At 42.0% G+C, this 24,820-nt stretch overlaps 1 protein-coding gene across 2 annotated transcripts in view; it reads left to right on the top strand.

Moving 5' to 3' along the window:
* Nucleotides 1-24,820, top strand: part of LOC109898906 (dystonin) — a 190,668-nt gene that overhangs the window by 69,261 nt on the left and 96,587 nt on the right. For both annotated transcript variants that reach the window (XM_031835453.1, XM_031835452.1), the window contains 25 exons: nucleotides 4,956-5,122; nucleotides 6,885-6,997; nucleotides 7,597-7,703; nucleotides 10,097-10,216; nucleotides 10,709-10,804; nucleotides 10,918-11,045; nucleotides 13,398-13,491; nucleotides 13,730-13,884; nucleotides 14,028-14,493; nucleotides 14,604-14,732; nucleotides 14,901-14,978; nucleotides 15,094-15,255; nucleotides 16,167-16,271; nucleotides 16,566-16,661; nucleotides 16,750-16,875; nucleotides 17,114-17,266; nucleotides 17,752-18,033; nucleotides 18,298-18,481; nucleotides 21,748-21,905; nucleotides 22,885-23,063; nucleotides 23,289-23,427; nucleotides 23,616-23,809; nucleotides 23,921-24,167; nucleotides 24,261-24,368; nucleotides 24,454-24,552. In XM_031835453.1, coding sequence (XP_031691313.1) covers nucleotides 4,956-5,122; nucleotides 6,885-6,997; nucleotides 7,597-7,703; nucleotides 10,097-10,216; nucleotides 10,709-10,804; nucleotides 10,918-11,045; nucleotides 13,398-13,491; nucleotides 13,730-13,884; nucleotides 14,028-14,493; nucleotides 14,604-14,732; nucleotides 14,901-14,978; nucleotides 15,094-15,255; nucleotides 16,167-16,271; nucleotides 16,566-16,661; nucleotides 16,750-16,875; nucleotides 17,114-17,266; nucleotides 17,752-18,033; nucleotides 18,298-18,481; nucleotides 21,748-21,905; nucleotides 22,885-23,063; nucleotides 23,289-23,427; nucleotides 23,616-23,809; nucleotides 23,921-24,167; nucleotides 24,261-24,368; nucleotides 24,454-24,552 — 3,885 coding nt within the window. The remainder of the gene's footprint in view (nucleotides 1-4,955; nucleotides 5,123-6,884; nucleotides 6,998-7,596; nucleotides 7,704-10,096; nucleotides 10,217-10,708; nucleotides 10,805-10,917; nucleotides 11,046-13,397; nucleotides 13,492-13,729; nucleotides 13,885-14,027; nucleotides 14,494-14,603; nucleotides 14,733-14,900; nucleotides 14,979-15,093; nucleotides 15,256-16,166; nucleotides 16,272-16,565; nucleotides 16,662-16,749; nucleotides 16,876-17,113; nucleotides 17,267-17,751; nucleotides 18,034-18,297; nucleotides 18,482-21,747; nucleotides 21,906-22,884; nucleotides 23,064-23,288; nucleotides 23,428-23,615; nucleotides 23,810-23,920; nucleotides 24,168-24,260; nucleotides 24,369-24,453; nucleotides 24,553-24,820) is intronic.

The raw sequence follows: 24,820 nt of genomic DNA, 5'->3' as shown, positions 1-24,820 counted from the left end.
TCCAGCCATTCGGTCATGCTCATCCAATGACATTGTGTTACTTCTCTGATATTTTTTCTTTTAAGAATGTCTTCTGAGAATGTGTCATTCATCCGTCACTTGCTATGGTTTGATAGGAACTGAAGCTATAAACTGTAGCGATTGAAGTTAGTTATACAGAAGTGTTTCAGACTATTACCTCTTGTTGACAATTGGTTTACAAAGTCGTCTCCCAGGTGCGTTTACATACTGAATACATTGAAGTCCCTGTGGTATTCCCTACAATGGGACGCATATTGCATATCCCCCTCGGGACAAGGCATTGAGAAGACTGGTGCATTGTCTTCCTTTCATGTGAATAACTGCAGTGAAACCTGAATACATGACGATGCTCCATACTGTAGCTCTTTGGTCTCTGTAGTGTCGTCTGACTGACAGTCAAGGTCGTCAAGGGTTACGGTCAAGGTCCTGTTAGATGTCTCAATAAACTGAGGTCCGGAGAGGCACACGAAAACAAATGTGGAGGCTTTGACTTGATTCATCAGGTAGATAATACAGGTGAATGTGACAGGATGAAGTCTTCCATCTCAATATAATGTACACGTCTCTCTCTCTCTTCCATCCTTCCATCCTTTCACCCCTCTCTAGCCTTTGTCATTGGCAGATCAAACAAGAGATTAAAGACAGGGCTATTTGCAGGGAGCACTAACATCCTGTTAGACAGGTGGATAAAAAGGATGACAGGATAAAGTATGATGACTTTGCAAAAAAAAAAAGGCTACGATGAGTCAGCAAAATATATGCCTCTACTTTAAGACTTTATTCGATGCTGAAAGACTGTAATTACATTTTCCACATTGGGTTGCAATGAATGACAAATGACAGTTTTTCAACTCTGATATTATTGAAACACCACATGAATGAATATGAACATTTACATAGTAAGTAGATTTCTATGAAAGTAAAAATAGGCTGCTCATGGGTTGTGGTTGATCAAGTAGTTTTGCTTTTGTGCTAAGTATACAGTGTATTGTGTGTGTACTGCAGCCAGCCAGGTATACAGTATGTAAACTGCAGGGCCTAGAAGACTGTAACCTTCAGGGGAAATGTCACTGCCGTCAGAATAGAGCCAGAGCCTGGTGGGACAGTTATTTTTAGTTGGGCTCTGCAAAGAAATGATTTATACTATTTCAATCAACACTCATCCTGAAGCCTTGCCAATTTAGCTCAATTTGTCAACTCACTTGTGGTTGTTCGGAACATTTAGTTGAATATTGAGGGGAAAAACACAAGCTTTATATGCCTTTCATGGACCGTACTTGCTACATATGTCACATATATAATGACATATAATCTAATCATTATGTTTGTTCCATAGGTCATTTACATGAGTCACTTCCTGTGCAAAGTGTATACTGTATTTGCCCCCATTTGAAATGGGATGGCAATGGACCGATTGGATAATAGTGTTTGTTTAAACCATTGGACTCAAGCCCCACCTCTGGCTTTGCGATTGTATACAGTTTGATTAATAGGCAAAGGGAAAGTGCTTTGTTAGCCTAGCAGGATTTGCATCGGCTGCTTTTGTTGACACATGCTGCCCTGTTATTTTTAAAGCCCTATGATAGGCAGGGATTCTCTCTGCTTGGTACGGCCTATCAGGTTAGGCCAACTTTCTGAGCAAAGTTTTCCCATACGGTGTAATCAGTGGTCATCGGCTGGCAGAGCAGAAAACCGAGAGCCATCTGATCCTGTCCCGCTGCTGCACCTCGCTCCCTCCGCCCTCCTCAGACCGGCAGCCTCGTTACAGACAGGCACATTTGGGGAAACTTAACACCCGAAGGGGTTCTGGAGGTTCCCGTGTTTACACTTCAGATGAGGAGGACATCACAGGAGGACAGACCAAAACAGGAACCAGGACTGTTTCTCTTTCTTTGAGCTGTGAAGTAGAAACGTGTGGGACGTGGCTGTGCCTCTGCCTCTCCTGCAGTACATTTATGGTGTTGTTGGATTAGCCGGGACAGGGAAACGTTTCAAAGGTCAGAGACTGAGAGACGATTCCTGAGAGCAGAGCAGAGTTGAGAGGAGAAGAGAAGAGAGCAGTCACAGAGGAAAGGAGTGACAGAAGGAAGTGCCTAGGACATTTTAGCTTCTTCTGGGAGACAGACAGACTTTCTCTCTCCAGCTAACCCAGCTCTGTGTGGAGGGGAGGGGTGTTTGTGTCTGCTGCCAGGCTGCCTGCCGTAGCTTCCTCTCCGCCCGCTTGGAGGAAAACTATGGCTGACTCTTGGTGGAATAACGGAGCTTTGGATCAAGTTAAGTTCACTCACGGAATCCCAGCGTGAAATTAGAAGGAACTTAACGCTGTTTATAGAAAGGGAACGTAGGACTGACAGTCATGGGCAATGTGTGTGGCTGTGTGCGGGGCCCCAAGGAGGAATGCTATGTGGACCCCACCAAAGCTCCGCTCAGCCCTGAGTCCAAAGAGCTCCGCGGCCGGCGTTACTTCCAGAGGAAGAAGAAGAGGAAATCGGGGGAGTTTCAGCGGCCGGAATCCCTCCGGAGCCGAGGAGGAGAAAGTGTCCAGAGTGAGGAGGATATCCCCAGAAGGGTAGAGCTCCAGCATGGAGCAGACAGGAGCATCAGGGAGAGCCAGGCTGGGGCACCAGAAGGGGAGACACCCAGACCTAGACTAGGAAGTATCAGCAAAGGGGTGTATGTTGGGGAGGTCCCCAAAGTTTCTCTTGGGAAGAAGTTAGCATTGCGATCTGGATGGATTTCTGCACACCAGACAGACAGAGAGGAAAAGCTCCATGGCATCACCAAGACCTCCAGGAGTATCACTCCTAAGGATGGTCTGCTGGAAAAGAAGCTGCTACATAGGCAGCTGAGGCGGGCGGTGACATTCGGAGCCGTGGAGCATATGCTCCGGACCCTGAGAGGAGGCGGAGATCACAACCTATCTGGGAACCTAGAAGGGCTCCCTAAAATCATATGGAGCACTCAAGTGCACAGGAGGAGGAGGAGGAGGTTTCACAGCTGTTCTGATGGAGGGTCCCGTTCTCCAGATTATCTGGAGCCTCTCCAAGCATCTGCCAAGTGTACATCCGCCCAACAAGAGGTAAACTAAGTGCAGGCTATTTATAGCCAGCCAACATGTGTGGACCAAAATGTAATGTGCTACCGTATCAGTAACTCTTTAATACTGTACAACTGGTGTCTTGGTTTGGTTCCTCTTACATGATACAGATGCACTGTTATTCTGAAATAGCAAACATGATCTTTGCTTTCGTATGTTTTTATTATTCTATGAAGTGTTGTTTTATTGCAGAGGTGTTGCATGGAGACAGTGTTTGTGTTGATGTGTGATTGGACTTCACGGCACAATGTTTCCGTATGCTGTACTGGCAGACTGCTAACCGCCATTTGCTCTCTAAAACCATTCAGAAGACAACTATAATTGTACTATGACATAGTCTAACATTCCCTTTGAGTCAAACAACAACATAACTGGCATCATCACATGCTGTGATGTGGAGCTGTAATATACAGCCTACAAAGCCACAACACATGGACATAGAGATAATTACAAAACTCTGAGTAGTTAATTAGCTTGTTTCACTGCTATGATTCTCCTCACAAGTTATTTCACACAGCAGTGTTTCTTGTGAGCCTCACCTCTGCTCGAGCTTGGCTACTAAGGTTCTACCCATTATGTCAAACCAGATTCTAAACTGTTTTTTGATCTTTAAAATGTTGTATACCTCAGTGATAAACAGCTGGCATTTGGAAAGGTTATTTGTTCTCTTTGATTCTCCTTGAAATGTTGATGTTTTGATTGCTCAGGTCCATACAACTCTCCCACTCCTTACTTCTAAGACACAGTTTATATCAGTCTCTTTGTTTTGCTACTAGATTTCCCAGCTTTCGGATTCTAAAGGTAAAATACCAAAGGAAGCAGCTTATCACGGCGAGTCCACTATTTTCCATGGCGTAATTCCAAGTATAGGAAAGTGCAACAACCTTGGGGTCATTTGTTCCCGATATCGTATGTCTCACCCATATGCTCGATGACAATTTTTACACAAATTAGTGGTCAATCTGGCAGCACATATCATCATCTTTTTAGTATGCCCCCAAATCTACTGAACATGACTGCTACAATATGTCGTGTTACTCACATTCAACCCCAATTTCAATGTCCATTTTTGCTTGCTCACCGGTTTGGGACAGATTTAGGGCGAAGGTTAATGGGTAGTTGGAGTTTTGTTGACAGTTAGTTGAACATACAGTATACTGAACATCTACAAACCATATATTTGGGACTTCAAATAAAGTGCTACCATCATTTTGCTTACTTACACTAAAGTGTAGCTAGGTCAGCAGTGCCTAGCGAAACATGAAGCATGACAACACAGCAGGAAGAGGTTCAAAGGTCACTTCCTGTTGTCAAGGTCAGAGGTGATCATGTTTTTCCTCCAGCATAGATACATGGAATTGCTTCCTGATTTCGACTGTGTTGAAATGTCAGGGGAATGTGTTTGGTTTAAGATCATCGTACCCTCACTCTTTAACCTGTGCCAACGAATAGATTATTTATTATCCAGCTGCCAATTTGAGATGTCCAATAGGGACACTGATTCAGTATGAACCAAATAAGGAATTATTGAGGTGTAGCTATATGAATTTGGTGCAGACATTTATCATGTGTGTATTCATTCAACACAATATAATGAATTTAGCACATTTATGTTGATATTAGTTATTCTATCTGTGACTCTAGAAAGGCTCCCAATTCAAACATATGTTCCTAACATCTGAAGTATTTCCAAGAGGTATGATATACTTTATTGTTCCTGATATAGTATGTCTCACCCATATGCTTGATGGTAATTTAGGTGTTTGATGGTAATGTAGGTGTAATGACTAGTTTGTGTTGTTCCTAATAATAACTTGTTTGTGTTGTTCCTCTCCAGATCTCTGAGATCCATGTTTGCGGGGAGTCGGATGACATGACAGCCAAGGAGCGGCTGCTGATGTGGTCCCAGCAGATGACCGAGGGCTATGTGGGCGTACGCTGTAACAACTTCACCACCTCCTGGAGGGACGGGAGGCTGTTCAATGCCATCATTCACAAATACAGGTACAACACCATTTACAAATACAGGCAATGCCATCATTCACAAATACAGGTAACACCATCATTAATAAATACAGGTAACACCATTTACAAATACAGGCAATGCCATCATTAATAAATACAGGTAACACCATCATTAATAAATACAGGTAACACCATTTACAAATACAGGCAAGGCCATCATTAATAAATACAGGTAATGCCATCATTAATAAATACAGGTAATGCCATCATTCATAAATACAGGTAACACCATTTACAAATACAGGTAATGCCATCATTAATAAATACAGGTAATGCCATCATTAATAAATACAGGTAACACCATTTACAAATACAGGCAATGCCATCATTAATAAATACAGGTAATGCCATCATTAATAAATACAGGTAATGCCATCATTCATAAATACAGGTAACACCATTTACAAATACAGGTAATGCCATCATTCACAAATACCGGTACAACACCATTTACAAATACAGGTAATGCCATCATTCACAAATACAGGTAACACCATCATTAATAAATACAGGTAACACCATTTACAAATACAGGCAATGCCATCATTAATAAATACAGGTAACACCATTTACAAATACAGGTAATGCCATCATTCACAAATACCGGTACAACACCATTTACAAATACAGGTAATGCCATCATTCACAAATACCGGTACAACACCATTTACAAATACAGATACAACACCATTCACAAATACAGGTAACACCATCATTCATAAATACAGGTAACACTTTATATACGGAACCTGTATCTGAAAAAGAGACCAATCCCTATATTTAATTTAAATTCCAGCACAGTAGACTTATTGTTTGCTTTACAATGCTTTTTTATGGATATATATAAAAAAATGTAATTAGTCTTTCATCAGGGTTTAACTGGAATATCATCTCATATGAGTATATTTCCAGTGTATAACAGCAACAATTTACAGTTCATAAGAACATAACTATTTTCCTCCTTTGTTTACTTTTGTGTCTTTTGCTGAGTCACGTCTGTGATTCACCACCACATTTTGAGTCTTGGACTTCTCTGTTTCCCATCAACTCAATAAGGCAGCACTTAGTGGTTGGATTTTCAGTTAGACAATATCGAATTTCAGACCCTGTATATTCTACCTTGTTGGACTGACCTAAAATGATATGAACTAGACTGCAGTAGATGGAAAGGTATTTCTCCTTTCTCCCGCCTCCCTTTTGTTTGTTATGGTGAATGTCACATCACTATTTGCAGTCCTAGCCTTCTCAAGTTCAATGGACACATAATCAACACAAGTTATTGACGTATGTGTGGGTCATGTGGAATTGTTTAACTTAACCATTGACCTCTTTTTGTCTGGCCTGACTGTGTTTGGCTCTTGAGCAAACACGTATTTATTTCTCTGGAAAGTCGGGGACTGCACTGCGTCCCTAGGCATTTCCTCTGTAGTTAGCTTACTATTTACAGGATAAAAGTACATTATATTACAGGCTCATTTTGCATTGCTAACTATTTTTTCCTCACACTAAAACTTTCCTACAAACAAATATGTTTTCTTCAATGAGAAGTTCCTTACTAATACCAACATACTTCAAGAAGAATAGTGTGTGCTGAAATAACCTAAAACATAACAAATGCAAACCACCTTAAATTATTATTTGCCAAAATACTACGTTTGTGTTCTTCCACTTCCAAAAGTATCACATATTAACATTTCATTAAACAGATGAGCTCCCATTAGTATATTCTCTTCCTTTGCAGACCTGATCTGGTGGATATGGGCAGAGTGACGGCTCAGACTAGCCGGTCAAACTTAGAACAGGCCTTTGGTGTGGCTGAACGGCTTGGGGTGGCCAGACTACTGGACCCCGAGGGTGAGTTGTTCTGTTTATCCACATGCTCGTCCGTAACAGTTTGTTTGACACAGCAGGTAAACATTTGCCATTAACACCTCAGCTTGAATAAATGCAATGCATTATTACCTGAGTGGGGAATGACTTCTAAACACAGCTTTACTTACAGATGCAGGATCTTCACTTGATCACCGTGCTGCAGGAGATCTTTCCTGCAGTGCAGGCAATGTGTAACTTGTAGTGTATTTCTGCTTTAAAAAGGCTTCTAAACTTTGTAATTTCCAAAGTCAGGGTTTATTTTCCCTTATGAAAAATGTATTAACCTCTAAAAATATTCCCATTAATTATAATTCACATAATATTTGACATTTCAGGTTGCTGCGGGATTATTTTCCTGCTGTAGCAAACTGCCTCAAATTAAGATCCTACAGTTGTACTGGCTGCTATTTGTTTTATTAGATGCTTTACAAGATGAAAATGACACAACAAGCATATGGCATAAATAGGATTCAAATAGCCCAGAGTATTCATGTCTGATTTTAAATACTTTCTTGTATCATGTACAGTACCTTATGATGACCGTGTTGTGTATTTGATCTAATTTCACCTTTTTTCACCAGACGTGGATGTGCAGTCTCCTGATGAGAAGTCGGTCATCACATACGTCTCCACAATGTATGATGTCTTCCCTAAAGTACCTGATGGTGTTGACGGTATCAATGCAAATGTACGTACATGATGAACAGATTCTTGTACAGCACACTTAAATCTCCTACGCAATTATAGTTAAGAAAATAGTTTTGTATTTTAAAAAAACAATATAATGAAAGCAAAATTCACCTCAATACAAAGCAGCATATTCCTATTAACAGCATGGGTTGACTTATACCTTTTAAGCCATTGACTGCAGTGTACTTTCCTCTTGAAAGCGAACACAGTAAAATGTGTTTTTATGAATGTGATTATCACCATGTTAAATTAATCACTGTATGTACAGTTGAAGTTGGAAGTTTACATACACTTAGGTTGGAGTCATTAAAACTCGTTTTTCAACTACTCCACAAATGTATTGTTCACAAACTATAGTTTGGTCAAGTCGGTTAGGACATCTACTTTGTGCATGACACAAGCAATTTTTACAACAATTGGTTACAGACAGATTATTTCAATTATAATTCACTGTATCACAATTCCAGTCGGTCAGAAGTTTACATACACTAAGTTGACTGTGCCTTTTAACAACTCCAGAAAATTATGTCATGGCTTTAGAAGCTTCTGATAGGCTAAATGACATCATTTGAGTCAATTGGCGGTGTGCCTGTGGATGTATTTCAAGGCCTACCTTCAAATTCAGTGCCTCTTTGCTTGACATCATGGGAGAATCACAAGAAATAAGCCAAGACCTCAGCAAGAAAATTGTAGACCTCCACAAGTCTGGTTCATCCTTGGGAGCAATTTCAAATGCCTGAAGGTACCACGTTCTTCTGTACAAACAACAGTACGCAATTATAAACACCATGGGACCATGCAGCCGTCATACCGCTCAGGAAGGAGAATCGTTCTGTCTCCTAGAGATGAACATACTTTGGTGCTAAAAGTGCAAATCAATCCCAGAACAATAGTAAAGGACCTTGTGAAGATGCTGGAGGAAACTGGTACAAAGTATCTATATCCACAGTAAAACAAGTCCTATATCGACATAACCTGAAAGGCCGCTCAGCAAGGAAGAAGCCACTGCTCCAAAACCGCCATAAAAAAGCCAGACTACGGTTTGCAACTGCACATGGGGACAAAGATCGTACTTTTTGGAGAAATTTCCTCTGGTCTGATAAAACAAAAATAGAACTGTTTGGCCATAATGACCATCGTTATGTTTGGAGGAAAAATGGGGAGTCTTGCAAGCCGAAGAACACCATCCCAACTGTGAAGCACGGGGTGGCAGCATCATGTTGTTGGGGTGCTTTGCTGCTGGAAGGACTGGTGCAATTCACAAAATAGATGGCATCATGAGAGGGGAAAATTATGTGGATTTATTGAAGCAACATCTTAAGACATCAGTCAGGAAGTTAAAGCTTGGTCGCAAATGGGTCTTCCAAATGGACAATGACCCCAAGCATACTTCCAAAGTTGTGGCAATATGGCTTAAGGACAACAAAGTCAAGGTATTGGTGTGGCCATCACAAAGCCCTGACCTCAATCCTATAGAAAATGTGTGGGTAGAACTGAAAAAGCGTGCGCGACCAAGGAGGCCTACAAACAGTTACACCAGCTCTGTCAGGAGGAATGGGCCAAAATTCACCCACATTTTTGTGGGAAGCTTGTGGAAGGTTACCCAAAACATTTGACCCAGTGTTAAACAATGTAACGGCAATGCTACCAAATACTAATTGAGTGGATGTAATCTTCTGACCCACTGGGAATGTGATGAAAGAAATAAAAGCTGAAATAAATAATTCTCTCTACTATTATTCTGACATTTCACATTCTTAAAATAAAGTGGTGATCCTAACTGACTGAAGACGGGGACTTTTTTCATGGATTAAATGTCAGGAATTGTGAGTTTAAATGTATTTGGCTAAGGTGTATGTAAACTTCCGACTTCAACTGTATATTTCACACAGATCCTTTGAATTCACATCAGTGACAAGTATTTTTGGCTTACCTTTGGCATACTTTCTTGACTGTATTCTTCACTTGGATCTCGACTTTTATTCGAAACATGATTCTTGGCTGGGATTGGGCACAGATGTTATATGCAAATATGCATTCCATTGCGTCACTCATATGTCTAATGGAAGGCATTTTTTTCAACCGGGCTTTGTTGAGGCAAATACTGTAAGTCTGAGCAGGATGTTTTAAAGGCTATGGAAGAATGCTGAGATGTGTGTACAGTAATAACCACAGCAAAGAGTCTTAACTACTTATTTTTGTAGTTAAGTTTGTATAGCACCAACTGTTCAAATAAATATTATGACAAGTTGCCCTATGGATGTATTGCTTGAACGACTTGAAATACGCTCAAAATACGCTCTAACCCAAGAACTTAGTCCGTTTAGAAAATGAACACATCCCTACATGAGCCAATGTATTGATTAAAAATGATATATTTTTTCTTAACAGGATGTTGATATCAAATGGGTAGAGTACCAGAACATGGTGAATTACCTGATCCAGTGGATCAAACACAACGTGGGATTGATGTCAGACAGAGCATTCCCTAACAACCCAGTTGAACTAAAGGTAAAGCACAAAAGAAATGAACACATTTTCTGCCATATTGAATGGTAGAAAGATCCCTAATTTGATCAAGAATTAACCTCCAATAAGCCTCCAATATATGGAGTGTTTATCTGGTTGGTTTTCAGTAAGCTGGATATCAGTTTATAGAGCTTGGCCCTGAAAGCCTGAGGCTAGGAGCCCAAGCTCTCTGAGGCTTCAAATGGCCCAATAAGTAGCGTCATGTTAATGAAATGAAATATTAATGCGAGCTATATTGACAGGTGTCAGAGAGCAGCTCTGTTTACTTCAATTAGTCCATAGCTGCTAATACAACAGGAGCTCTGTGTGGTACAGTAATTTCAAAGCAGATTAGTGTGAGTATACACAGATATTAGATGCATGTATAATAGCATAGACAAAATGTATTGATTCTATTGAATCTATTTCTCTGATATGTGGCTATGTTTGCGCTGAACTAATGTTTTAAAAAAACATATGTTTTTATTTTTACAGGCACTTTATACACAGTACTTGCAGTTTAAAGAGAATGAAATCCCGTTGAAAGAAACCGAGAAGAGCAAAATCAAGCATCTTTACAAAATGCTGGAGGTATGCTACCACGACATACACTCACTTGTTCTTTAGAGCCTGTAAGTGCTCTCCAAACCAGCAAACTACAATGAACTTAACTAAGATGTTGCTGTGTATGTGTTGGGGGACAGGTGTGGATGGAATTTGGTCGTATCCAGCTGCCTCGGGGGTTTCACCCCAATGATGTGGAGAAGGAATGGGGCAAGCTGATCGTGGCCATGCTGGAGAGGGAGAAGAGCCTGAGGCCTGAGGTGGACAGGTATGAAGGGTCATCCTTCTGATGCTGCTGGTGCACCACACACTACTATGATTTGTAGTTATAATCCCGTATTTACATGACAGCCATGTAAGTACGTGAGCTAACTAAGATTGAAGATTTTACCCAATTGTCTGATTAGAATGACTATGAAAAACTGTATTTAGTGATTGGTTTAAGGGTCAATGGTGAGTGCTCTGGTGAACTGCTTATTTGTGTTACATGAAGTCCCCCTCTTTTATAATTAGACGTTTGTGTCTAAACTTCTGTTTAAGGATGTGCAGTAATTTGATTATTCTGTGGTTCATGAAATGACATGGTCTTTAACATTGTACATGCTGTGGTCTGTGGTTTGGTTAAATTCGGAGTTCTTCAAACTGAGGTATCTATTTTTTCCCTCAAAGACACTTTCTATGTCTTGTCAGGTTTGTAGGCATTAATTGTGCTGTGATTCCATGCCTAGTTTATCGGCTCAAGCCATTCAGTGATATTTTTCAGGTACTTTAGAGCGCTGATGCTGGGTATTCCCGTAATTTCTTGTCAACATCAGGTTGTTTAGAAGCTGACATTCTGGCACAGTCACAGGCACATTGTACTCTTATCATGACATCTCGCATGAATGGTTTTTGGACTGCAGGTACTATTTATGTTGGAAATCACCTGGCTTGTTGATATCTGGTAATGTTGTGTAATATTATGTAGATAACTATTGGCTTTGCAAACCAATAGAAGCCCAGGTGTACAGTATGTGCCACAACCCCTGTTACCATAAACTGTTACCATGTTATCAATCATTGTTTTTGCGACCAGTGGATGGATAGACAGTGAAAATGCACTCTTGCAACAGCTGCATATTGTGGATCCCAGCCTATGGAAGAAAAGTTTGAGGGAGTTCCTCCCTTCTAAACTCCTCTGTTTCATTTAAGAAGACCAGGAGTGGAGCTATTATTGCTCAATTTAATTTGTGTTGATAAAAGAAACGTGCATACGCCTCACGGACACATGCTCAAATTGGCATACTTTTGATAGATTTAAACAGCTGTAAATTATCGAGATATCAAAGTGGCACCAACAAAAACATAAACAATAGGCCTATAGCAAATGCAGAACATGGGATACATTTTTCACATGCAAACAGCACTTTTCGGTAGTGCTAAAAGCATGCTTATTCCATGAGAGCAACATTTATTTTTCGACTCGAAGCAATGAGTACAATCACTCCTCCATGACAACAGCATCATAAACAACAGAGTTGGCTAATAAGTCCTTAGTTTTTGGGTTATGCTCAGGTAAAACAATTTGGCTAATCTATATTACCAAGATCATTAACTGAAGATCAAGGGGTATTAAATGAATTGGAATGACTCGAAATCTGACAAACTTTGTTTTTAATGTAAAGATATAGCCTAATCAAATGAGAATTAGTAGTATAAAGAAATGGGTTAGAATAAACCTACATAACCAACCCATAAAGCAAATGCAACATCCATTTATGGCCAGCTATGTAAACATTGATTTATCCTGCAATAGATGTCTATCAATTTGTAATATACATTTTTGTCTTCTTCTAATGCCTCTGAAGGGGAATGTAATCTAAAAGTAACTGAAAGTAATCAGATTACGTTACAGAGTTTGAGTTATACAAAAGTTACGTCACTGATTACAATTTTGGAAAGTTACCTAGTAACTGTAACGGATTACATTTAGAAAGTAACCCACCCAACCCTGACTGTTACTGTCTGAACCTGTAATGAATTGTACAAATAATGCCATGAGCTTCTATGGCCTACGGCAACATGTTCTTTAAGGGGTGTGTTCTAATTTATTGTCTCTTCACCTCGTTGCATGAGGACAAGGATGGGCCTATAAAAAGGGGAGAAGAAAACACTTTGTGTCAGTTGGACCTGTGAGTGTGTGTGTGTGTGTGTGTGTCTGTGCTGGACTTCTTATTTCAGATGGAAGCGAAATTAGCTAGATAGTGTGATTCTCTGAGTGGCTCAGTATAGTCCTATAGTCTTCTAGCATGCACAACAACATGGCATACAACATGGGATACAGCACTGTCTCGTCTGTGAACAACAGCACTCTCTCAGGACCAGCCATAGAGCCGCTGCTCTCCAGCACCGCGGTCTTTCCAATGTTTCTCAATAACAACTCTGTGTATGGACCAAGGTAATGTTAACTATTAGACGTCAGGGCTGTCCAAGCTTTTCTTGTTTGTTTGCTTGTAGATGTATTTTCTGCAGATGGGATTTTCAAATGGAACTGATGCCATTGTAGTGACACACCTTCGTTGTTTATTCTGTAAAATGACATCTTTAATATGAATGTCAATTATTGTATTTTTTCTTTTAGGCTTGAAATGTTGCAGCAGATTGCAACCAGAGTCCAGCGGGACTGTGTCACTGGAGAGGACAAACTAGCGTTAGCACGAACTGCCCTGCAGTCTGTAAGTAAATAAGAATTTGTCCTTAACTGACTGGCCTAGTTAAATAAAGGTTAAATGTAAAAAATAAATTGAAACAGCATATTCACAACAAAAGCACAGAATACTCCAGGTGCTGCTTTTACTGATGTTTATTTGATTAGGCAAATTGTGTGTCTATTTTTTTACATCATTATTGTTACTGAACTTTGTAATAGAAAAGTACATCACCAACTGTTTGGACATTTTCTTTTTTTCTCAGGATGCTAAGAGACTAGAGTCTGGGGTCCAGTTCCAGAACGAAGCAGAGGTCTCTGGGTACCTTCTGGAATGTGAGAACCATCTGAGACAGCAGGTGGTTGACATTCAGATTCTACTGGACGGGAAGTTCTACTGCTCCGATCGGCTTGTTCAAAGGTGCAAACTCACTGCTTTCTCTAAATGCCATGCAACACATGTAAATAAACATAACATTTGTTGTGAAATGTTCATTAAACTGATCAAAAAATCATTAAACTATATTTCTAAACATATCATTGTGTGTTGTGTGTATGATCCAGGGTATCCAAGCTCCGTGACGACCTGCTGGGGCTGAGGGCAGAGTGTTCCTCTGTGTACAGTCAAGGACACACCCTGACGACCCAACAGACCAAGATGATGATCTCAGGCATTACTCAGAGTCTCAACTCAGGCTTCTCTTCATCGAACCACAACTCCAGCCTCACCCCAGCCCTCACCCCTGGAGGCCTGGGCTCTCCCGGTTCCACCTTCACCTCCAGCTTTACCCCGGGCCTCACCCCTGCCCTGAGCCCCGCAATGACACCCGGCGGCATGCAGCCGGGGTCAATCCAGGCCTATATGGGGGGCGGAGGAGGGGGCATGGATCCGGGATCCCTCCAGCACCATAAATACATGCAGATCCGCAAGCCCCTGGGCAAGTCCTCGCTAGTGGACCCCAACATGACCAAGGAGGAGGTCAACATGAACTTTGTGCAGGACCTGATAAACTGGGTGGAGGAGATGCAGGTGAGGACCTACATGTATTCACTGTACTGTTAGTATTATCCTGTACATTTTGATATTTGCGATTTAGATATTTTGAGACCAAATCTTAATTGTTTTCTCTTCCTTTGAAGGTTCAATTGGATCACGGAGATTGGGGAGCCGATTTGCCAAGTGTGGAAACGCATTTAGAGAACCACAGAAGTGTTCACAGAGCCATCGAAGAATTTCAAATGAGCCTTAAAGAAGCCAAACTTAGTGAGGTATGTACCAGCAACAGTCCGCCTATTCTGCCAAGTGTCTGTCTGGACAAACTTAGAAATATCTCTGTGCATCACATTCAGTTGTTTTGTTTTGAGTGCAAACCCCTCAATGCTGCAAAGCTTGAAATGTCAACTATTAACAACACATGGTATGTCTATTTATCTCAGATGCAGATGACCCAAGCGCAAAAACTAAGTTATTCTGAGAAGCTGGGCAACTTAGAATATCAGTATGGGAAGTTACTGGTAAGTTTCCTGTTAAAATATTTGGTAGTTCTAACTACCAAAATAATTACTTCTCTACTATTTTTAATACAACATGGACAACCTGACTATTTCCTGTGGTTCTGGGCTTCTGTAGAAATGTTCGCGGGAGCGTCAGAAGAGCCTGGAGAGCCTGCATGACTTTGTGTCGCGGGCCACCATGGAACTAATCTGGCTCAACGAGAAAGAGGAAGAAGAGGTCGCTTTTGACTGGAGCGATCGCAACGGCAACATCTCCAAGAAGAGACAGTACCACGCTGTGAGTCCCGACACTGTTCAGAACGTTGTATTTCCATATTTTGCTCACAGAATATAATATCATTATTCAGTTCCTATTCATTCTTGTAGACAATTACTTTAACATTACATGTGTGTTTAGAGAGTTATTCTAAACATCTGAGCCATGCATTTCTGGCAAGGATCCACAGCTGGCATGTACAGCCTTCCCATCAGGAAATGGGTTTGACTCAGTTGACCTAAAGGGATTAACACATTTCCTTCTGGTGAAACAATATCTTGTGGAAATCTTATTTCTGGGGGTGGTATGTTTTCTCTGAAAACAATGTACAAAGGCTACATAACGTATGGGTGGAAATGAGTCATAGGGGCTTGTTTGGGGCTTACATCATACCATTTAAACACATGGATATGGCTATATTACCAACGTCATATTAATCTTAGAATCAATTAGATGAATCGGTTCAATGTGTCTCCAATGGGATTTGGTTCAAGCTGGTATTTAGAGATACGTGCCATACGAGCCTCTTCCAAGTCATAGTGTAGGTATACCGAGTGAGAAGGGATTGGTCTCAGGCAGTGGTTGGATGCCAAGGACGTGGTGTGACATCTCGGGTGTTTCTCTCTCGCTCTCTCTCTCTCTCTGCCTCTCTCTGTCTCTCTCTGTCTCTCTCTGTCCCTGTCTCTCTCTGTCTCTGTCTGACTCTGTCTCTCTATCTCTGTCTGTCTCTGTCTCTCTCTCTGTCTCCCTCTCTGTCACGGTCTCTGTCACGGTCTCTCTCTCTGTCTCTCTCTGTCTCTCTCTCTGTCTCGCTCTCTGTCATGGTCTCTCTCTCTGTCTCTCTCTGTCTCTCTCTGTCTGTCTCTCTCTATCTCTTTCTGTTTCTGTCTCTCTGTCTATCTCTGTCTCTCTCTCTGTCTCTGTCTCTGTAGGATCTGATGAGAGAGTTGGACGACAAGGAGAAGGTGATCAAGTCTGTGCAGGATAATGCAGAGAACCTTCTGCAGGAGAACCACCCTGCCAGGCTAACTATTGAAGTAAGCCCTATCTGTGTTTACAGATGTCACATAACCACTCCATAACCATCTGATATACACGTCTTTAGTGTAAATACAATATTTTTTATATGATAAATCAGTTAGATTGTATGCCTCAGATAATGTGGTAATTTGTCCATTCAAATATAAATATGATTACTAATTTTCAGCTAAACCTGCGTTGGTGCTCAATAGTGTCATACACAATATTTAAATTGCTTCACTAACTTGTTCCTAGAAGAACAATCATAGGGTATTTTTAATTGTAACATGTTTCTGTGTGGAATCCTCTAGGCATATAGAGCAGCCATGCAGACCCAGTGGAGCTGGATTCTACAGCTCTGCTCTTGTGTGGAGCAGCACCTGAAAGACAACACAGTCTATTTCGAGGTGAGTTATCTGTTTTCCTCAAACAAATGGATAAAGGCCTGCTAGTTGCAAAAAGCTCATCTGATCTCCTTTCCTCACTCCCATACAGTTTTTCAATGATGCCAAAGAGTCCATGGACTACCTGAAGAGCCTACAAGGTGACATCCAAAGAAAGTATGGCTGTGATCGGACAAGCAGCGTACACAAGCTGGAGGATCACATCCAGGAGTCCATGGTAACCTGGCATTCCCAAAATATGTTGTTAAATGAGACACATAGACCAATCCCAAAGACTCACATGGTCAGAAATCCAATTATGGATTCCTAGATGTTCCAAATGAATACCCCCACCATTAAACATTAACTAACTATCCGTGCGAGTGAATTCTGCTTATGCTGAACTGGTGAAGTATCATAATCCACCTGTGTGTTTGACTGATGCTGGAACATGGGTGTGGTCTGTCTGTCCCCAGGATGAGAAGGAGCAGCTCCTCCAGTACCGCAGCACAGTGGCTGGGTTGGTGGGCAAGGCCAAGGCCATCGTCCAGCTCAAGCCCAGAACCCCAGACACCCCTATCAGGTCTTCCATACCCGTCAAAGCCATCTGTGACTACCGACAAATAGAGGTGCTCTTTGAGTCTCTTGTTAGAGATACATGTATGTGCTACCAGGGGCGCAACTTTTACTGGGGACGGGGGGGGGGGGGGGGGCAGTGATACAAAACGAGGCTTAGGACCATGCGGACGCATCCGAGAGGCCGGGTGGGCTGTTTGGAGTGTTTATCCAACTGGAGAAAAATTATATATATAAAAACAAATAATGTACCCCCCCACTTCTAAAACCAAAGTTGCGCCCCTGTGTGCCACTGTCCGTTATCTATTTATTCAAGTAGTTCATCACAAGTCGCATACTTTACATTGAGTTGTCAAACTTATCTTCTGTAGTAACAAGATGTACATTGAGGTCTCTAAGGAACATGTTTAGCCATGTTAACTGCAGGGATGTTTATTTAGATAGCGGATCAAAAGTTTGATACTTTGAGTTGATTTGGATTTCAGAGTCAAATTGTAGTCGTTTTGATTTGCCATGTCTCACTTCGTCTCACTCCTAGATCACCATCTATAAGGATGATGAATGTGTCCTGGCCAGTAACTCTCACCGGGCCAAGTGGAAGGTGATCAGTCCGTCTGGCAATGAGGCCATGGTGCCCTCTGTCTGCTTCACTGTGCCTCCACCCAACAAGGAGGCTGTGGACCAGGCCAGCAGAATTGAGCAGCTGTACCAGAATGTCCTGACTCTGTGGCACCACTCGCACATCAACATGAAGAGCGTGGTCTCCTGGCACTACCTGATGGCGGACGTCAAAGCCATCCGCAACTGGAACGTGTCCTCAGTACGTTTACACTTATCTACTTAATCAACTCCTAGACCCCATTAGCGACACTTAAAGTGATAAAGGTATAATTATGCATCTTCTACTGATTTTGGTCTTCATAAGAAAGTGAGTGATTACTGTTATTAAGCCTAGTGTTTCCTATACTCACCGACTTTACCTGTCATTTCATCATTATCGTTGGTGCTGACTGTACCTTTTCAGAGAACATTCTAGGTTTCCAGGTATGGGTCTGTCTCATGTGTTTTCCCCTGTTCTCCCCAGATTAAGACCATGTTGCCAGGTGAGCACCAGCAGGTCCTTAGCAACCTGCAGTCCCACTTTGAGGACTTCCTGGAGGACAGCGAGGAGTCGGAGGTGTTCACAATGGCAGACTGTTCCCAGCTAGAGAGGGAGGTGTTGACCTGCAAGGAGTACTACGAGGAGCTGCTCAAGTCTGCAGAGAGAGGCAAGGCTGAACTAAGCTAATATGCAGAGAGAGGCTAAGCTAAACTAGTCTGCAGAGAGAGGCAAGGCTAAACTAAGCTAATATGCAGAGAGAGGCTAAACTAAGCTAGTCTACAGAGAAAGGCAAGGCTAAGCTAAGCTAGTCTACAGAGAAAGGCAAGGCTAAGCTAAGCTAGTCTGCAGCAAGGCTAAACTATTAGCTAACTTCTACTCAGGAGCTCGCTGGTACATGTTTTGGCAGCAGTCCTCGAGGCAAACGGATGGTTCTTTAAAACTATTAGGCATAAAGCTAATATAGTTTGGAATTATGTTTGAACCTGCCAGGGTCCACATGGCCAGAACTGTAGGAAAGGGTGTGTTTGTGTGTGTGGGCGTACTGATGCGTGTGTCTGGGTGTGACTACATTTTCCCTATATGTTTCCCCTGATCTTGCAATTATGTCTGTTTAGATACTTGGTCTTATGTAACCACTGTTAGTAGAATCTCCTGCAGAGGACATTAGGGAGGTGTTGATTTGCTTGATTGCCCACCAATTATCCAGCATAATTAATAAATAATATGCAGATTGTTTGTAAACAGTTTACAATAATGGTGCCAGATTTGATTAAAGGTGCCAGAGATTAATACAGTAGTTTTCATGATTCGTTAACTCATTAATTTCACACTCTCTCTGCTATGTCCGGGAGAGAAGTGTTTTGAATTATATACAGTATTCAGACCCCTTGACTTTTTTCAAATGTTGTTATGTTACAGTCTTATTCTAAAATGGATTAAGTAGTTTCCCCCCTCATCTATCTATGCACAATACCCCATAATGACATTTCTGCAAATTTATTACAAATAAAAAACTGAAATATGACATTTACATAAATCAAATCAAATCAAATCAAATTTATTTATATAGCCCTTCGTACATCAGCTGATATCTCAAAGTGCTGTACAGAAACCCAGCCTAAAACCCCAAACAGCAAGCAATGCAGGTGGAGAAGCACGGTGGCTAGGAAAAACTCCCTAGAAAGGCCAATACCTAGGAAGAAACCTAGAGAGGAACCAGGCTATGTGGGGTGGCCAGTCCTCTTCTGGCTGTGCCAGGTGGAGATTATAACAGAACATGGTCAAGATGTTCAATGTTCATAAATGACCAGCATGGTCGAATAATAATAAGGCAGAACAGTTGAAACTAGAGCAGCAGCACAGTCAGGTGGAAGTTGAAACTGGAGCAGCAGCATGGCCAGGTAGACTGGGGACAGCAAGGAGTCATCATGTCAGGTAGTCCTGGGGCATGGTCCTAGGGCTCAGGTCAGTTGAAACTGGAACAGCAGCATGGCCAGGTGGACTGGGGACAGCAAGGAGTCATCATGTCAGGTAGTCCTGGGGCATGGTCCTAGGGCTCAGGTCCTCCGAGAGAGAGAAAGAAAGAGAGAAGGAGAGAATTAGAGAACGCACACTTAGATTCACACAGGACACCGAATAGGACAGGAGAAGTACTCCAGATATAACAAACTGACCCCAGCCCCCCGACACATAAACTACTGCAGCATAAATACTGGAGGCTGAGACAGGAGGGGTCAGGAGACACTGTGGCCCCATCCGAGGACACCCCCGGACAGGGCCAAACAGGAAGGATATAACCCCACCCACTTTGCCAAAGCACAGCCCCCACATAAGTATTCAGACCCTTTACCCAGTCCTTTTTGAAGCACATTTGGCAGCGATTACAGCCTCGCGTCTTCTTGGGTATGACGCTACAAGCTTGGCACCCCTGTATTTGGGGAGTTTCTACCATTCTTCTCTGCAGATCCTCTCAAGGATGGGGAGCGTTGCTGCACAGGTATTTTCATGTCTCCAGAGATGTTTCATTGGGTTCAAGTCCGGGCTCTGGCTGGGCCACTCAAGGGCATTCAGAGACTTGTCCCGAAGCAACTCCTGTATTGTCTTGGCTGTGTGCTTAGGGTCGTTGTCCTGTTGGAAGGTGAACTTTCACCCCAGTCTGAGGTCCTGAGCGCTCTGGAGCAGGTTTTCATCAAGAATATCTCTGTACTTTGCTCCATTCATCTTTCCCTCGATCCTGACTAGTTTCCCAGTCCCTGCAGCTGAAAAACATGATGCTACCACCACCATGCTTCACCATAGGGATGGTGCCAGGTTTCCTCCAAACATGACGCTTGGCATTCAAGCCAAAGAGTTCAATCTTGGTTTCATCAGAACAGAGAATTCTGTTTCTCATGGACTTCGAGTCTTTATGTGCCTTTTGGCAAACTCCAAGCAGGCTGTCATGTGCCTTTTACTGAGGAGTGGCTTCTGTCTGGCCACTCTACCAAGGCCTGATTGGTGGAGTGCTGCAGAGATGGTTGTCCTTCTGGAATTTTCTCCCATCTCCACAGAGGTACTCTGGAGCTCTTTCAGAGTGACCGTATGGGTTCTTGGTCACCTCCCTGACCAAGGCCCTTCTCCCCCGATTGCTCAGTTTGGCCGGGTGTCCAGCTCTAGGAAGAGGATTGGTGGTTCCAAACTACTTCATTTAAGAATGATGGAGACCACTGTGTTCTTGGGGACCTTCAATGCTTCAGAAATGTTTTGGTATCCTTCCCCAGATCTGTGCCTCGACACAATCCTGTCTCAGAGCTCTACTGACAATTCCTTCGACCTCATGGCTTGGTTTCTGCTTTGACATGCACAGTCAACTGTGGGACATTATATAGACAGATGTGTGCCTTTCCAAATCATGTCCAGTCAAATGAATTTACCACATGTTGACTCCAATCAAGTTGTAGAAACATTTTAAGGATGATCAATGGAAACAGGATGCACCTTAGCTCAATTTCGAGTCTCATAGCGAAGGGTCTGAATACTGATGTAAATAAAGTATTTCTGTTTTTTTTATACATTTGCTCAAATTTATAAATACCTGTTTTTGCTTTGTCATTGTCAGATATTGTGTGTCGATTGATGAGGATTTTGGGGTATTTCATCCATTTTCGAATAAGGCTGTAACGTAACAAAATGTGGGAAAAGTTAAGGGGTCTGAATAGTTTCCGAATACAGTACATATTCATTTAGATTGTTTACTAATGTTACTGTTATACAGCTTGCAGTAGACCAGTGACTGAGAAAAATCCCAAGTGTTTGGACACTTAGACTTGGTGTCCTCTCGTCGTTTGGTTGTTACTCATTCTATGGTCTTGTGTTGAACAGAGGTTGTTACTCATGTTGTGGTCTTGTGTTGAACAGAGGTTGTTACTCATTCTGTGGTCTTGTGTTGAACAGAGGAACATGAGGAGTCTGTGTACAACCTGTATATCTCTGAGGTGCGTAACTTCCGCATGCGTCTGGAGGCTCAGGAGGAGCACCTGATCCGACAGATCCGCACCCCACTGGACAGAGACGACCTGGAGCAGAGTATCCTGCGCATCACAGAGCAAGAGGTAGGGCAACAACTCACTGTTTAGACTATATCATCACTCTGTCATATTACAACTCACTATTCAGACTGTATCATTACTCTGTCATATTACAACTCACTATTCCGACTGTATCATTACTCTGTCATATTACAACTCACTATTCAGACTGTATCATTACTCTGTCATATTACAACTCACTATTCAGACTGTATCACTACTCTGTCATATTACAACTCACTATTCAGAATGTATCATTACTCTGTCATATTACAACTCACTATTCAGACTGTATCATTACACTGTCATATTACAACTCACTATTCAGACTGTATCATTACTCTGTCATATTACAACTCACTATTCAGACTGTATCATTACACTGTCATATTACAACTCACTATTCAGACTGTATCATTACTCTGTCATATTACAACTCACTATTCAGACTGTATCATTACTCTGTCATATTACAACTCACTATTCAGACTGTATCATTACTCTGTCATATTACAACTCACTATTCAGAATGTATCATTACTCTGTCATATTACAACTCACTATTCAGACTGTATCATTACTCTGTCATATTACAACTCACTATTCAGACTGTATCATTACTCTGTCATATTACAACTCACTATTCAGACTGTATCATTACTCTGTCATATTACAACTCACTATTCAGACTGTATCATCACTCTGTCATATTACAATTCACTATTCAGACTGTATCATTACTCTGTCATATTACAACTCACTATTCAGAATGTATCTCTCTGTCTTACACATCTATTCATCATATCTTTTCCAGACATGGGTCAAATACATCTGTGCTTGATTTACTTTTCCAGGTACAATGAGACCAACAGAATAATATCATGTGTGAACTTCAAGCCAAACCAAGTACACCTAAATTGTGAAGTGTTTAATGTACTGTACTGTATGTATTTGGTGTGATCTGTTCATATTGACTTAACTCCTCCAAATTCGTTCCTTGCAGAAGAAGAAGGCAGAGCTGGATCAGCTAATGGAGGATCTGGAGACCATGAAGGAGAAGTGTGAGACATTCCTCAGACAGGCCACAGCCTCTCCCTCTGTCCCCGCCCTCTCCTCTGACCTCAACGTCCTCATCCAGAGCATGAGCCAGGTTTACTCCATGTCTTCCATCTACCTGGAGAAGTAAGTGGGCACAGACACTGTTATGGTCCTCCTCAGTGCAGGGCTAGAATATGCTCAGCGCATTCAAAATCAACAAGGCATTTGCAATGATTTTTTATGGTCCCACTTTAAATGCAACTTTAACGTTTTCATGAAGCCTTCATAAACCCTTTACAGGGACTTCATAGATGCACTGCAAAATGCTGATATAGATAACGTTACACTGTCTCTATTGTGTCTCTGCAGGCTGAAGACGGTGAGCTTGGTGGTGAGGCACAGCCAGAATGCAGAGGCTCTAGTGAAGCTCTTTGAGGCCAAACTTTCTGAGGAAGACGCTGTGAACTCTGACCTGAAGTCCATTGACACAGTCGTCAGCACACTCAAGGTAAGCTCCCTCGGTAGTAGTTTAACATTTAATATGGCAATATATCCTATTCAATCTTTTGGTTTTCTCTGTATGGTTGGCAAAAGGATTGCTGGAGATAAATAGTTATTTTGCGGAACCCAGTCCTCGAGAGCCACTATCATGCTATGATTGATGTTGAGCCATGTCTTTCCTCTACTTTATTTTAGCAATGGCGCTCAGAGATTGACGAACAGCGGGAGGTCTTCCATGACCTGGAGGATGGGCTGCAAAAGGCCCGTGGCATCAGTGACCACATGTTCAAGGCTCACAACGAGCGGGACTTTGACCTGGACTGGCACAAGGAGAAGGCTGACCAGCTGGGAGAGAGATGGCATGATGTCCACACCCAAATTGACAGCAGGTTAGTGTTTTCAGGTCAACTCAAATGTTTAGGGACAGATTTGATTCCATACACCAGTAAAAAGTAGTGAGAAACACTTATTGTTCACTGTATGTGTGATATCTGCTTCAGACTTCGGGACCTAGAGGGCATCAGTAAATCTCTGAAGTACTACAAAGACTCCTACAGCAGTCTATATGACTGGGTCAGAGAGATGGAGGCTGCTCAGCTCAAGACCCAGGAGAACCAGCCAGAGGACAGCAAGGCGCTTGCTGAGCTGCTCAACCAACAGAAGGTCCTTGTTGCAGAAATGGAACATAAGCAGAGCAGAATTGATGAATGCCAAAAGTACTCAGAGCAGTACTCATCTGGCGCTAAAGTAAGTTATCTCTGTAACAGTTTTGACCTGATATGATATGTCTGCATGAAGAACACTTGAACACCAGCGTAATATTCCCTAATTTGTTGTCAGGATTATGAGCTACAGCTGATGACCTACAGAGCAATGGTTGACTCACAGCACAAGTCCCCGCTCAAGAGACGGAGGATGCAGAACTCAGCTGATGCCATCGTTCAGGAGGTTAGAATGGAACAGTAGTAAACTAGGTGCTGAGTGTGTTGGGTGTGCTGAAGAAAGTGACCCTTGTTTTCGTCCCCCACCTCAGTTCATGGACCTCCGAACTCGCTACACGGCCGTAGTCACCTCCATGACGCAGTATGTAAAGTTTGCCAGTGAGACGTTGAAGAGAACAGAAGGCGAAGAGGTAGGGGATTGGTGAAATATTAGATTTACAATGCGCAAATCGCTGAGCATACTTTGAACTGCCTTTTTTCCCCCCTCACATTATTCTGTTAAGAGGGTTTGCTCCCAGCCATATTGAATTAATAGGAACCTCACCTTTAAAGCCATAAATATGGCGCTTCAACTCAAAGGGTTTATTTCTCTTCACTGCTGTGTGTCATTCATTTAGCGCTGATGAATGTAGATGTTTTGCTTTGTTTAAGACAAATCATGCGATATGGTGTCGTACG

The sequence above is a fragment of the Oncorhynchus kisutch genome, linkage group LG11 (assembly GCF_002021735.2).
Source record: "Oncorhynchus kisutch isolate 150728-3 linkage group LG11, Okis_V2, whole genome shotgun sequence".
Classification (NCBI taxonomy): domain Eukaryota; kingdom Metazoa; phylum Chordata; class Actinopteri; order Salmoniformes; family Salmonidae; genus Oncorhynchus; species Oncorhynchus kisutch.
The sequence above is the reverse complement of the archived record's forward strand: the minus strand, read 5'-3'. Positions and strand labels throughout refer to the sequence as shown.